Raw genomic sequence first — 15,634 nt, forward strand, 5'->3', positions numbered from 1 at the left:
CATTGATTTAAAATTTTGGATTCAGATTCAATTTCTTCAACTAATTTGGATTGGAAGTACGAGGTGAAGGGCATTATACGTGGATATTTGGATCCAATCCGACCATCCCTAGTAAACATCATAGGTTAAGACTACCAGTGAATGCCTACTTATCTCCGAGTGCCATACATATAGTGTAAATTTCGCTGAAAAATGATGCATACATTTTTAGCACTAAAAGTGGAAATTTTGAAAACTGTCAAAAGTTCAGGCATATGTCTGCAATACCATGCAGTGGGATTAAAAAAAAAACCCACAAAATTTTTTTTCTTTGCCTCCGATGATCAAAATAAGCGTGCGTCTCTTACATGTGTTTACACGGTAATTAATCTAATGAAACACCATAAATTATGGATATTTTCACCTGGTGTAAAACTCATGAAGATTTTATACAATAATGTAATTGTTGATAATTATATTTTCACTCAGCCAATGTATTAAACCCTTAACAAAATGGATGAATAAATCATGATAAGATATAAGAGATTGGGAATATTAGTCATGGATTTGAGAATATCCAATAGTAAGTCCGTACAAATAAGTTATGATAGTTACATATGAAAAAATTTCAATAGTTCTCTTACATTTAGGACAGATATTTTGGGTAAATTTTGTAACATTTTCCACTCTCGTCGAATGTAATCCACAGAGCCAACTATCACTACATGCTTCAGCTCATGATAGTGGAAATTGGAAGCACGAAGAGGCATAACAAGGTTTCTGAGTCCTATAAGTGGTGAATCAGGATCGGCGAATAAACACACCACTACATGACCATTTAATACAGTCATTGCCGCCTGATTTCGATCCTGAAATAGATAGCAAATTTTAAGATGAGAATTTGATTTGAGACATTGACATATATTTCTAGTGCCAAGAGCCTCGACTAAAATAATTTCATTTCACATTATAATAATCTCAATTTCAATACAAGCTCATGCTAGCTTTCTGAAGAAATCAAACACAAATATGCATACTAAGATGCAGTCTTCAAGATTTCTCGCAGGACTCCAATGGAACATCCCCGTAGAATCATACTTCATTTCAGTCTTTTCAAAGTCAAAATCTTTGGCTTGATCATCAGCAATGCCAACCTGAAGACCTCCATTATTATTCATATTGTTACCACCAGAACCACGACTTGTTGGCCTGTAAAGCATGAATTTGTTTAGTATATAAAATGAAAATAGATTTTTATACTATAATAAAACCTGCAAATTTCTTGCAACATATTCAACGAGGAGAAAATAAGAATATGTTTGAATATGAATTTAAGGCATATTTTATGGCTAAGCCAAGGTATCAAAAATATTTCAAGTAATCTCAAGAATTAAAATTAGTCTTCATCCATATTTTCAGGACTTTTAATTTCCGAAATTAAATCAAAATATTTATTTAAAAAACTGGTATAAGAACATCTTGTTCATAAACAAATAGGAAATAGTTTGAAACATAACAAATGTTAAATTTCAAAAACTGAATAAAAAACATTACCAGAAGTTAGAAATGGAAGCAGAATTGTTAAATGTCTTTTGGATTATAATAGAATGAAACTACTCAAATTAAATATACTATTTTTCTAAAAAGCAATTTAAATGGCTACAATTACATATATTAATACACCCTACTGCCATTCATACATCACACACTATTATTGATAACTGGCAATAATTACTAGGGGAGCAATCTACATAATTGGATACATTCGTTCCACTGCAAAGGAAATTAGAGTAAAATAATTTATTCATTCAATAAATTCAAGTTGACAAATTAAATATCATTATTCTACTAATAACACTTCACTTGGTACTGTAAGAAATTGTAGGCATATACATTTACAGCTTTTAAAATTGATTAGATATCCTATTTCTTAAACACTTGAACCTAGAGAAAACATAAAATAAATCTCTCAGTTTATCGCCAGTTATTCAATTGAGATGAACATCAAACATAATAAAACTATGCTGAGAAAAGTTATTACTCACGCACCTAAACTTACTCAATTTCCTAGTTAAGATTACAATAAGCTTCACATTATAATTATGCAACATGCTAGGTTAACTAAAAATGTAGTTGTAATTACTGTTACACTAATTGAGAAAAGTGTTAGAGATTTCTACACCATTTCAATATGTCATCAGAATAATTATCTACATGAACTTCAATTTTCATAAAACGTAAAATGCACTCCTCACTCGAAAAATAATGACGAGAACCTACCAAAGAATGCGGTATAAGTTTTTTTATTTACGTTAAAAACTAATCTAAATAAAAAATTTATCATAAAACACAGCATAAAACAGAAAATCATGCTTTTCTTAACACCAAAATGAGTGCTCTTTTAAAAAAATTCTGTAAAATCATTATCATTTCCTTACAAATTTAAACAAAATTATTTCATCATGAAGCAGACAGTAGAATAATAAGCTTCAAGTAACAGCTCCTAGTTACACTGACTTCATACAATGTGGTATAGTTAATAATTAAGAAAAAAAATGTAAAAGCCTATTCACATTGAGTAGCCTCTGAAAAACACAAAAACTGCATTGGTATGCATGTTAACACTGAAATTGCTGGATGACATAATGTTTTACAAAGCAACTGCAAAAGAAATTTATTTAAATAACAGCATTTTAACTAAACACATTTAAGCATACGATACATTCAAGGAATATGAGGGAATTCTTCAAATGTAAATAACATCTAGATGTTATTCATCTAGATAGAAGCAAGCTTCTATGTATGCTTTTTCATAGAGGTGTAGTGTATAGTGAATAACCTCACACTAACTAAACTTGGGATACTATTTTAAAATTGCCATGGTTTGAGAATTGTAAAAAGATTATATATTGTTTTCAATATGTCTAATTTTACAAGAAATGGAAGCACTAAGGCTCATCATATGAGTTTTAAGGCCATCCATGAGAAAAATATTCCTCTGTCGCATATAAAGAGTTTTTTTCCTTTCCAAAATTGAAATGAATTCACTGCAATAATTGGAATCAACAAAGAAAACATATTGATAACAAATGTAGTTTTCATTATAAAATAAAATACCACTCAAATATAATCGACTAAGTGCCAGCAACAAAATTCCGACCCGATAACAGGAAAAAATGTAATTTAATTATGTTTTTGTTTCTCAAATAATTAATGGTTATGCACCACAAAGCATTCTCATTCATTCCCAGAGCATGATTTGAATTTGTTCCTTTACTAGTTATATCAAAATCAAATAAAAATATAATTCACTGTAATTCAATTAGTTTTAATTCACACGCAATAATGTTTCGTACATAATAAGGCACGTAAACAAACATAACAAATAGGATCGAAATGGAAATTGAACAGAGAAATTTTAAGCAAGCAGGATAGCTATATTACTCTATAGCTGGTGTAGACATGAGGCTATACACTAATGACGGAACAGGAATAGTACCACCATGTAGCTTTTTTACACATCAAAACTATTATGAAGTTAAACAGTATCATTTAATCCTTTCCCATATCATGCACTGGAAACAAAACTAAAATATAGGTACTTCACAATAAGGAAAAAAATAACTGGGTAAAGACTGGTCAATAACTGCACCTAGGTATTACATTTCACAACAATTAGTAAGAAAGTAATTAAATACATAGAGACACAAATAAATTATGTTAAAACATGAAACACCAACACATCTATGTGCACAAAGACAACCATTTATAATGAGCACAATGCCAGGTATAATGACAAGAAGACAAAACAGTGAATATGGACAAAAATGCATGCATGGTCCTATCAACTGGTTTTATGGAGATATTAATTGGAAGATAAAAATGGAAATTCATAGTCTAAAAGACAAGAAGTGAAAGAGAGAGAGAGAGAGCAGTAAGCATACATGAGCTTTTTCACTTCATAGGCAAGGTGATAGCCAGCATATGTCGTGTCCTCTTGATTCCTGGAATGACATGGAAATCACTTTGCCACACTCAATAAGCTTACTTTGTGCAAATGACCATGATGTTAAGCCCTAATAAATTAACTAAACAAGTATTAAGACCACAGGTCAATGACATATGGAAAGCTAAGTCACTGGAATCATTAGGTTCGGAATGATAAAGTTAATATTTCCTGGATTTGATACAAATGCCCAGTCTCACATATAAAGGGATTCACAGTCAATGAACACAGAAGGGAAATGTTAAAGTAAATAAAAATTGGAGGACGAGGAAAAGGTGATGTTGATTTCAACATGAAAATGGAATAATTAACAAGGGGAAAATTAGTGAAATTTTAGAGTCTTCCAAATGAAGCACCAAATCAACTACAAACTTCAAACATGGAATGATTTTAATTCTCTTACTGCACGGCCTAAACTTGTTCCATTCAACATTTCAATTAGCAAAGCTAACTCATAATGGCTAACTCTTGCATTGTATATACGTTGCAGATAAATCACAATTGTTTGTGCGCCACAAGGGCAAGTCAACAATATGTTCAATACATCAAAATAAAATTTCAATGTAAGTTTAATGGTAATCTAATTTAAAAAAAACTACATAATACCAAGGAGCTCTTCAAATAAATATCCTCCAGTGCATACGCATAAAATAGGTCAAATTTTAAGAAATTAATTGAAGTATGAAGTCCACATAATTCTGGCTCGGCCTATTACTTGATACCTATTACTTGCAACAGTCATGCACTCCATTACTCTTGGTTTGATACCAGAGGATGCCAAGTTTAAGGCTGGGTACAGGTAATGGCAGATATTTTGACTCTTCCCAATCTTCACACTTTGGCTCATTCTGCAGGTGAGCAAAGTAAGGAACACTACAGCTAGTTCATATCGTCACTGAGTAAGCTGCATACTTCCATCTGCTTCGCAGAAACCCTATGAACTAACAGGATCTGTTACAACCTTGTTTGAAAAAGCAGCACCCCATGATAAAATGAGTTGGGAACAGGAAAAAGGATGGACTTCATGTGAAAAGGTCATTCTCACTTTCATTTGAAATCAGAAACGGATCAACTGGTACCTGATACTACTTAAAAAATGAATCTGAGGCAGCTGACAACTAAGTAAGTAATAACCAAACAACATTATTAATATGAGGAAGTTTTTCTCCCCTATAATTTGAAGCACACTACAATAATGACATACGTGGTTATTTGATAAGATCTTTTCCTAAAGGTAGAGGGGTGTTTGAAAGTATTAATGAAATTGTTTACTGTCCAAATACACCAAGGAAAGAGCTTTTATTCCAATTTAAGGGCCCACTGCCATTCATGCAGTCCTGCACGCCCAGAGATATAATGTAGCAGAAGCTCTTTACCTCTTATCAAATAGGAGGGCATGGGATGATTGGATGAGAATTAATTAAATCACTTAAGCAATGGATATTTGAGGACAGTGGCATAGACTTGACCCTCAGCAATGCCATCAGGAAAACAGCGGTTTGCTTCTATCTGTCAAGTCGAAGAAAGGTAGTAACCCTACTCATGGAGAAATATTGAGAATAGCTTTTTTGGCTACAACAAGACAAAATCTCTTTGAATCTGAAATGGCTCATTGAAGACATTGAAAAGTTTTTCAGTCCATGATTTGAAATTAAATTCTGATTCCATTTTTGTCTTAAAAAAAATTAAGTGCTTTGGAAAATTTCAAGAGCTTATATTACCAAATAACCTGGTACATGAAATTTCAGCATGTTTCCAATAGTCGGAATGATTTTTAATGCAATAAATTGCATAAGTGATACTTTCAGTAACTTATGAATTTCCAAATATTGATAGTGTACTTAGAGAGACATTTCACTTGCAGTGTGTTTAAAATCAATAATAAAATGTTTTCATTAGATTTTGTAATTGATGGCCATTACTTACAATTGCGTGAACCTTCATTATAGTAAAATGAGATGATGCTTGTAGACTAGCATGTGCGTGCACAAATGATCAGCAGTAAAACTTCTTTTTGATAGGGTAAAAGATTAATAAAAAAAATTAATAACTATAAAATAAAAAGATTGACAAGATGTTTTAAAGGAATCGGTTTTCCTCCATTGAAAAATATAAAAAACCTAAAATATTTGTTATCAGTAGGATTCTTTACAATAGCGGAAGGGCCTTTTCAAGGTGAAATGAGAAAGAAAGCAAGTTGATTTCATGTGAGCTCTACTGTAGTTTTTTCGCTCCTCAAACTCCTCAGATTTTCTTTCCTTTGGAAAACAGCTCAATATAAACTAATTAACATCAGGTTAGAGAAACTACTAATGGAATGGCAGCAGAGCAAAGACATAATTCTCTTGGCAGTAAATTCCTCTAATATAAATTGGATTTGAAGAGATTTATTTGAGCTGACTCACTTATTATCAAAATCTTTTTCCAAGTACATAGTAATTCCTCAGTAGCGGAAAGCATATGTCTACAAGAGTACTACAGTACATGGAAAAAATGTTCAAGAATGTTCGACCATCTCTTATGACCTGTTCTGCCAAACCCATTTTGTCTTTACAGCCCCAAATCTTTCTTTCATGAATTGGATAATTCATAACCCTCTCTTCTTACCCAAAATAGTCCCTCCCAAGTAGGTTACTCCATTCCGTTGAGGAAATAACTTGCCCTTCCGATTCCCTCTCAATGGCTTATGGATACTGGGTGTGAGAACACAAGTTTTAACCAATTCGGGCAAATATCAACCGATTCCCTGAGTGCTAGGTATCATCTTAAACATAAAATAACTAACAAACTTCAAACAATACATAATTGTCCTGTAGATTTTATCCATTCAAATAATTTCACCCATATATCCCATATTCCATTAATGCATCTCTTAGTGGGTGGGATCCTTGTGGGCCCTGGGAAAAGGATCGCGAGAGGATTATAAGGGTCTTTTACTGCTCTGATCCTCCTGGAAGAAAAAAGGATCTAGGCTCCCTAGCAAATTTTCCAGCGCAGAGTGGAAGACTTACAATCTAGATACAGCTGCAGAGGGGTTAAAGTATCATCAAATATTGAAAGCAAAGGCCTAAGTAAACACTAGGGCTGGTGCCTCAACCTACATCCAGCATGGCTGTCGCCAACCACAAACAGTTTAGATGATGAAATTTTGGAGTGCTTAAATATATAAGCAAATGCACCTCATCACTGATTTAACTATTTATGTGTCTCATAATTCAAACATCTGACATCATAACTATGGTTCAGAAAAATAAGAGATGGCTGCTTCACTCTCTTTAACCTTGTAACTATGACTATTGTTCAAGTGCCTCACTGGTAAATAACCAAAAATTCCGAGAATACTTTGAGCTATCAACATGAATATAACTCGATGAAAGCTTGAACGATTTTATAGCAAAAAACCTACTTTTCATTTCATGTTTGAACCTCCCTCATGCTAAATCCCTGATCAGTAACAAAGTAAGGGAAAGACTAGTTGCATAACAAATATGTACCTTGTATACATGTATATAACTCCAGACGCAAGTGGAATTTCTGGCTTAGAAAGGAATGAATTTTAATGAAGGACATAAGAAGACAAATAGGTACACGTGCCTTAAAAGACAGCCCCTAATACTCCGTTGGCATTCCAAATACATACTCAGGATCCCACATCAATCAACACACACAAAAACAAAATAATTAACAGAAAATAAATTTCACTGTTTGCAGCATTAACATTTATTTAATACAAATTCACTAAAAATATGCAGTTTGTGAGTTTCTGACAGTAAAAACTGATTGTATTAAGTGTTTTAGAGAAAACCCAATACATACTTGTCTTTACTATACAAGGTTTACTGCCAATGCATTAGAATTCGTCATTAACTCCACTAGAATATAAGGTAATGAACGTTTTATGCTATCTTGCATGTCAAAGGTAAGTGAAGTAACAGCACGTAGAATTTTCATTGTAGTAGATATGAAGGTCTATTGTGCGTTGATGTCATTTGGTAGAGATCCCAATTTTAAAGTGGCTACACAAACAGTTGAGGAGGCAATATGTCATAACTATGGCCATGTTTTCCCACAGACAAGTTAACTCTGTAATCAGATTCATATTCTACAAAATTTGATACAGTAGAAACTTGCTCTTACGAAATTTGTCCATGAAATTTGAAGTTAGAAGATGTAGTTGTCATCTGTAATAACATACTTAAGAAATCTTGAGACAGAGAAGTGATGAATTTCATTCATGTGAGCTTAATTGTTAATAATGATTATAAAAAAATAAGAGGCTAAGTATCATTTGTGACATTATACAAGCAGCTGCATACGATCTACTACTTTCAGATGTTTCTGCAAGTGGAGCGCAGGATCCTTGAAAATTAGTCAATCACCCACTAGCCCTGAGTCATCCCATGAAGATTAAAAGATCCAATGTGGTCCTTCAGAAACTTAAAATACGTAAGAATGTGTGAAATAATAAACTCATTTCTCCATGTCACACTACCAGCTCCCTTTCATATAAATTATTATTTTCTAAGGGTTGCTCTGTTTAAGTGAACAATTTTTAAGTTGACAACAAGAGATTAAGTTGCATAGTATTATTCCTTCCTTTAATTAAAACTCATCCAAGTAATAATTGATTAACACACAAATTTTTGAATGAAGTAGAAGATTCTTCCTCAAAGCCACTATACATATTTCAAGGTATGTTATGAAATATTCATCAGCCTCCCCCTCCAAAGCTGCATATTTATATTGAGGTAGGCCCCATTAAAAGCAACCATGCTTGGAGATACCATAAAAATCGGCTAGAATAGAGCATGCAGGCTCAGGGAAAGACTACATAATTGAAGCAACAAAAAGAAAACACAATAGATAGCCACACAAAAAGTTTCTCCCGCCATAATTACGTAAAGCAACTAAGAATTAGGCCATCAAACTTCAACCAAGCTGGCTGTATTGATTTCAGAGCCACATGGATCATATCATATCATGGAAGAATCTTTTTTGCAAACAAATGTTAAATACATATTTCCAGGCAGATAAATGAACAAAACTTTGTTCAAGATTCTCCAGGCAGCACGTAATGATAAAATCTCAATTTATTAAGTCCACAGAGCATCTGTATTTTAAGTGACAAATTTATGCTCTGCTAAAAGGAAAAAATGAGGTTGTGGATCATAATTATTTTTATTCAATTATTACTTTCATTTAATGATTTGCTATGAAATAGGAAAAACCTTGAATGCATTATTCATAAGGTACTTTAAACACTCATCACTGTATGAATAACCACTGCTAAGCCAAGGAATACACAAAAGCGTAAGAAGTTTCAGCACTCTTCCCAAATTATGTTACTAATAATTATAGTTGTTGAAGTACTTTCACAGCATTCATAATTAATAGCAGACACTAAGGTTTGTTTTCCTAAGGCAAATAAAATTTTCAAGTTGGATCAACAAGAAACTGAATAAATCAACATCAAATATGATATTTTGTGAATCACTTTATCAGAATGGGATCAATATTGATTGTTAAAATTAATGTTGCTATTGGAATATGTACTTAAAGGTACAATAAAAATGTAATCGCTTGATTGGACACTCCATGTGTATGTATTCACGGTAGGTAAAATTTTCCCTCTGTTAATTACTAGCTTCCTAGGAATGCAGTACCAGAGTTGAAAGGATATGGATGACAATTCATTTTGCTCATTCATAATTACAAATCAAAAAGCAGTTGCAAGAATGCAAGATGAGACTCATTCCCAGCAGAAAACCTTAAGCAAATACACACATCAAGGAGATTCCAGCAGCGAAAAGCTGATCAATAAATTGCAAGTGATTAGCAGCCTCAATGTTAGTCAAAATGAACAGTTAGCTGATTAAATCAATACATTCAATGGTAGATGAGCTTACTTGGTGAAATACTAACAGTAATAATGATATAGAATTGCTAATATCCCAAATCCTTTTGGTACATAAGTAGGTCTTTGAGGAATATATGCAATAAAAGATTTATTCTTGCAATGCCACCTGATTTGGTAAGTTAGCAAAAATTTTTTCCCCAGAAGCCGTAACCAACGAAAACAACAATAAATGAATATTTTAATAATATTCATTATATGATAGAAAATTGACCACTACTTCAATTAATTTTATCCTGATAAATAATACCTTAAGTATTTCCAATCAAAATGAGACTAGGCATAAAATTTTAACAGTATGTAGCAAATATAGGGCAAATGAACCATGCCTTGAAATTTTATGGGTCTTATAGTTTGGATACAAAGAGGTGCAACATGATTTTGTCATAAAGGGATATGCTACTATATCAATAATGCAATATATAACAGTACTGATAGCCATATCTTCCAAGAGTTAATGAGAAACTCAATGAGATGATCAATTGTCCGCAGCCACAATTTTCCAGTAATTCTATTCTAGCAAAAAATGTGAAATATCTTATTAAGTTTCAACTCCTAATATCTCTACGGCCTTAAGTGCAATGGGTGCTGAGCCAAACCCTGAAATGATTCTACAGGACTCAAATTATCAAAAGGTAAAATCCCATTTTTGCCTTTTCCAAGGACATTTAAAAAATTGAAGACAGAGAAAGGTACAATGTGGGAAAGGACAAAAAGTTTTTCATAGATAGGACAACACGATGGAACATCAAGTATTAAAACTTGAAACATAACTTCTGTAAATGCAAAAAACAGAATTCTATCAAACTTCTATCATATATAGCAATATTTTACTTCATTGAATCAACAAAGTATAATTGTTGTGACTGTAAATCTGACCAAAGACTCCAAGAAAGTGACAACACTAGCCCTTCCCTCAACAATTGAATGACAACAGATGTAACTTTGGGTAAATAAGTTTCGTAATAACAAGTTTCTACTGCAATGTTAAACGTTTAATAGGACTGAATAAAAACACAGCACTTGTACTAGCGGTACACAAAATATGACTGAGGACCATAGTATCCTTGTTGACTAGAGAAAAAAGTGACATTTTTTTCATGCAAAAAATCAAGAGAATGGAATTGTGAAGAACACAGTGAACCTCCACATTCTGTGCCAACAGTGACAGGTGCTTGTTCGCTAATGTTTTGAAGAAGCCAGCACTATATTTCAACACTGATATTGTGGTTGTGCAAATAATTTGACTATATCAGGCTCAAATCACAATTATTTTCTTATCAAGCCTGGTATAAAGCATTTAATGTGTATTATTAACATAATTAAAAATATTATAAAAGCCGAAACTATATTTAAAAAATTTATTATGGGAAATCTCTATATTTCCCATTTCACATTCAAAGGAAAATTTAGTTAAATTCCCAGGGAAAATTCAGTACCTGCATATTGATAATTATTTGTGCATGAAACCAGAATGTGCATAGCGAGATACATTTTTTATGCAAAATATCACCTTGGTGTATGATTAAAATATAAATCACAAGAAAAACTGACTTTAATGACATTTTCAATAGCAAGATTAGACAAAAAAAGTTACTTTTACAGAATTAACGCAGTGCAAATACTGAGAATAACGTAACGGTAATTTAAAAATATTTTTACTCTGAATATTCCATCTAATTCGTCTTTAAAAAACTAAGCTAACTTTTAATTCAAACTAATCAATCCAATTAAAAGAATTATAGTGTCCAGATTGTGAATTACAGTAGAAAATTCTATAGTATAGAAAGCTAGCCAGCTAATAATTGCACCAATGTTGGCAGACTATCCAGGCTGGAAGGACTGATTATAATTCATAAATAGCAGGAAATTTTTCATTCTGTCATGTCAACATTTGGGATTTCAGGAGAAAAAAATCAATGAATTTAAATAACACTAAATATTATGAAATTTTCCAATTTAGAGGCAAAAACTAAGCTCCCTCACTGTTAAAAATAATGTCCTATCTAGCACTCGAAAGTGTGAGTATGCATTGTTTATGCATCAAAATAACGATTTCTAAAACTTGGAATAAAAATATAGACATATTGCCTTCTTTATTGCTCAAATAAGAAGTACTATGATATTCCCCAATCTTGTATGGAGTCTCTTACTCTTAACATAAATGGAATACTTATACATAAGCGATTGTTTCTTAAAATATCTTATACAAGTGACATTATTATTAATATTTCTATCATGTTGTAAAGAATTGTGGACGAATCTGTAACAAGAGATCAGAAAGATATTGAATACATTTGCAGCATACTCACCTGTTATAACCCTGATTAGGAGATCCTAGATTATCGGAAGTAGCTCTGTTAACATTCGGCTTGACTTTATTCACTTGTTTTGTGGAGTTCACCATCACCTGGTTATTGCGCTGGTTATTCCTATTCCCCAACACTGTGATAGAGCAATCAAAAGATTTAAAAAGATTTAGCTAGCAGAAGTATTTTTGGAAAACATTCAGATTAAAAAGCCACAGTTTTTACTTATCATCTGAAATACTCTCACTCATATTATTAGCTATTACAACAAATTTGATGGGAACATTAATATGTATAAAGAAGGATAAAAATAAATATTTTATTATTAGTTGAAGAAAGGCAATCTCTTTATCGGCCACTTACTTGGGTCCTCCCGATCTCGGATCGGCTCACCTATGAAAAAAATAGAAAAGTAAAACTTGAAAATTGAATGGAAACATCTAGATTTAAGTATAGTTCTTTAGTAGTCAGTTTAATTTTTTTTGATGAATAGATGAGAATTGAAAATAGTGCAAATTCAATTTTTAAAATTGATATGTAGATCTTTAACAAAAGCAATAGCATTATTTGAATACAATTAAGTGTTCCAGGGGTTTGATTTGATTTGCAAGTTATTTGGCAAAAAATTTATTGAAAGCAAAATGCTCGCAAAAGTTTCCTTGATATCTATGACACTAATTGTTTCACTAGTTGCAAAGTTCTATCTAGAACAACTAAACATTTAAAAGATGACAGACAATGATAAAATGTGATAATTAGAACATGCAATTATGCTAACAGAAAAACTTTCATAACCATGCAAAACAAATTTCAGCACAATTATATGTGGATGAATTAATGAGATTAGAGATTCTACTGAATAAAAAACTTCCATTATTATGAAACAAATGCAAAGCTACTTTGGGAATGAAGTGTAAATTAGGATAACAATTGGAATGATAGTAGGTAAGATTAATTTACTGTGCATGTTACATGTGGCTAGATGTATGTCGAGTGAAAAATGGCAAAAATCTATGTATTTAACACAACATTTTTGACAATTTCACAGTGAAAAACTTATTAAAAAGGATGTATCACTTTTTGTCACAAGTTAATGGTCATATTGCAAAAATACTTGGAAGGGAGAATAATTTATATAAAGCATGCCTTTGATGAAAGTGACAAAAATGCAATCTTAAATCAGAACAGTCCTTCAGATTAGCATGAAGAAAAAAGTTGATTTTGGGGATAAATCATATCAGAGACAATAATAAATGTATGCAAGTGATTTAAAATAAAAAAATACTATTAATAGTTTAGTATGGGATAAACTATGCTGAAGTAACAATAGTGGCAAATAAATACAGACAAAGTTAGTGGGTTAAATTTTTACAAAATGACAAAACATTATAAAGCATTTTTAATTCACAAACTCATTTTTCAAAAGCAATAAGCTTGTAGTAGATGGGAAGGTCAGTAAATTCCACTCGTATAAGACATTGAAACATCAGTGATACTTATATGGAAAAAAATTAATGGGATTAATCAACTTCATGCTGCTTGTAATTTGATGACAAAGCAAAGGATCAGATGACTGACATGAGTTTTGGCTCCACGAACCACTTTCCTTAAATCACAAGTTATATTTACCAACTTCCCTTCTACATACTTTGCATCCAGAAACCATATAAAATTTATAATTGGTTTATCCCATGCTATGGCAAGACAAGTGGGAGTCAAATTATGCACAAGCAGCCCTCCCTCCAACCCCATCATCACTAAACCCATAAAGTAAACAAAAAAGAACTCCCACTCTCATCTTCCACCTCTTTGAGGGGGAAAAAAGAGTTGTACCTCTCACGTGAACCTTCTTGGGTAACTCAGGTGGCGTAAACGTAGGGGGAGGGTGGTGATCATCTGTAAGGGAAACCACACGCCTTTCTGAAGGTTATCTCTTCACTGTGGTCCATAAAAAGTTGACAGGCAGGTTATGTGAGTTAAGAGTGTGAAGGCTGATGGGAGGGTTTCCAAGGATAAGGAATCTCAGTGAATGAGTGTAACTAGGTGACTCATAAATGGAAAAGAAATTGTTATGAAGAAATGACTTTTAATATGTTAGTTGCATAAATAATATTCACCACAAATATTTCTGACTATTACTATTGGATTTCAAATTTCAACTTTATTTTAAAATTTCAAAGATATGTATTGAGTTTTAATTCAGTTACAAGAGGCATTTATTTTTGCAACCAACCTAATAATGAACAATGTAGAATTCAACTAATAATTTTGATATCTAATAAATTATTGAATTTAATCTATTGAAATACCATTAATTTGATTAACACACACATGTGCTACATTAATACATTATAATTCTGAAAAAATAATATAATATTTTCAAACTTATGTATAAATGTAAACATTTATAGAAACATCAACTACACTCTTTTTTACATAACCTACAAGTTACATGAAAGTGATTTTTTCAGATATTTATCAAAAAATCAAACACTTCTACAATAAACATTACACAGTAGGCTAGTTCACAATTGCTTTATTACTAGAGTATAATCAATTATAACTAATATGAGAAGGTGTTAGAATATATAAGCATGCTAAGTATTTGGCTTCAAATTCTCAGAACATGCAATTATCAGCATTCAATGTTTTCAGCATACATTAAATATCATGCATAATTTTTACAGCATCATCTAATGGCCTCTTAATGGCAAAAATGTGAAATAATGCACTAATTTGTAAAAAGAAGACGCAAAAGGGGTAGCAATAGCTTCCCATGCCTAATACAAGCAAGGCCTATCATAGAGGATGAAAAAGTTTTTCTTAAAGATGCAGTTATATCTATGTACAAAGAAATTAAGTCCTGCAGTTGAGGAATTTAACACTTGACTACCGTTCATGGGGACTCAACCCTAGAAAAAAAAATATCTAAGTGGGTAACATTTTGAATACTGCTTATTTTATACACCAATTGTAATGAAGGTTCAAAAAATTTTCTAGTATAAGCAGCAGTGCCGTGACCAGTAATTATACAGGTTTTGTGTCGTGTCTAAAAGGCAACTTGTATCTAAACACAATGAAAATAAAATGCTGTCTCAAATGAAAAATAGGTGATAGCTTTAAGGTTCTAACTGTGACATTTATATCAATAATGTTACAGTACAAAAATATAGGCATTATAATTATCAATGAATCACCTAACTTACTTGTATAAGTGTAGTCCTCACCTATAGGCATGTAAGGAAAATTGGAGCAAGAAAAAGGAGCAGAGGAGTCATGGAGGGGGAAATGGATTGAAAGGAGATGAGGGAACAAAGAGATGAGGGAACAAAGAGATGAGGGAAAGAGAAGAGAAAGAGGTTTTAGTGCATAAACCAAAGAAACAACAGAACACAGAATGGAAGTCAATTTTTCCACAATCGAGAA

At 32.1% G+C, this 15,634-nt stretch overlaps 1 protein-coding gene across 43 annotated transcripts in view; it reads right to left on the minus strand.

Moving 5' to 3' along the window:
* The window catches only part of LOC124160665 (calcium-activated potassium channel slowpoke), a 364,836-nt gene that overhangs the window by 37,237 nt on the left and 311,965 nt on the right, over positions 1-15,634 (minus strand). For 26 of the 43 annotated variants that reach the window (XM_046536608.1, XM_046536598.1, XM_046536596.1 and 23 more), the window contains 6 exons: positions 14,042-14,104; positions 12,572-12,601; positions 12,212-12,344; positions 3,924-3,983; positions 1,017-1,188; positions 624-848 (listed from right to left, as the gene is read on the minus strand). In XM_046536608.1, coding sequence (XP_046392564.1) covers positions 624-848; positions 1,017-1,188; positions 3,924-3,983; positions 12,212-12,344; positions 12,572-12,601; positions 14,042-14,104 — 683 coding nt within the window. Of the gene's footprint in view, positions 1-623; positions 849-1,016; positions 1,189-3,923; positions 3,984-12,211; positions 12,345-12,571; positions 12,602-14,041; positions 14,105-15,414; positions 15,436-15,634 lie in introns of all 43 variants that reach the window. The other 17 variants (XM_046536620.1, XM_046536602.1, XM_046536600.1 and 14 more) reach the window with 5 other exon arrangements.

The sequence above is a fragment of the Ischnura elegans genome, chromosome 6 (assembly GCF_921293095.1).
Source record: "Ischnura elegans chromosome 6, ioIscEleg1.1, whole genome shotgun sequence".
Lineage (NCBI taxonomy): Eukaryota > Metazoa > Arthropoda > Insecta > Odonata > Coenagrionidae > Ischnura > Ischnura elegans.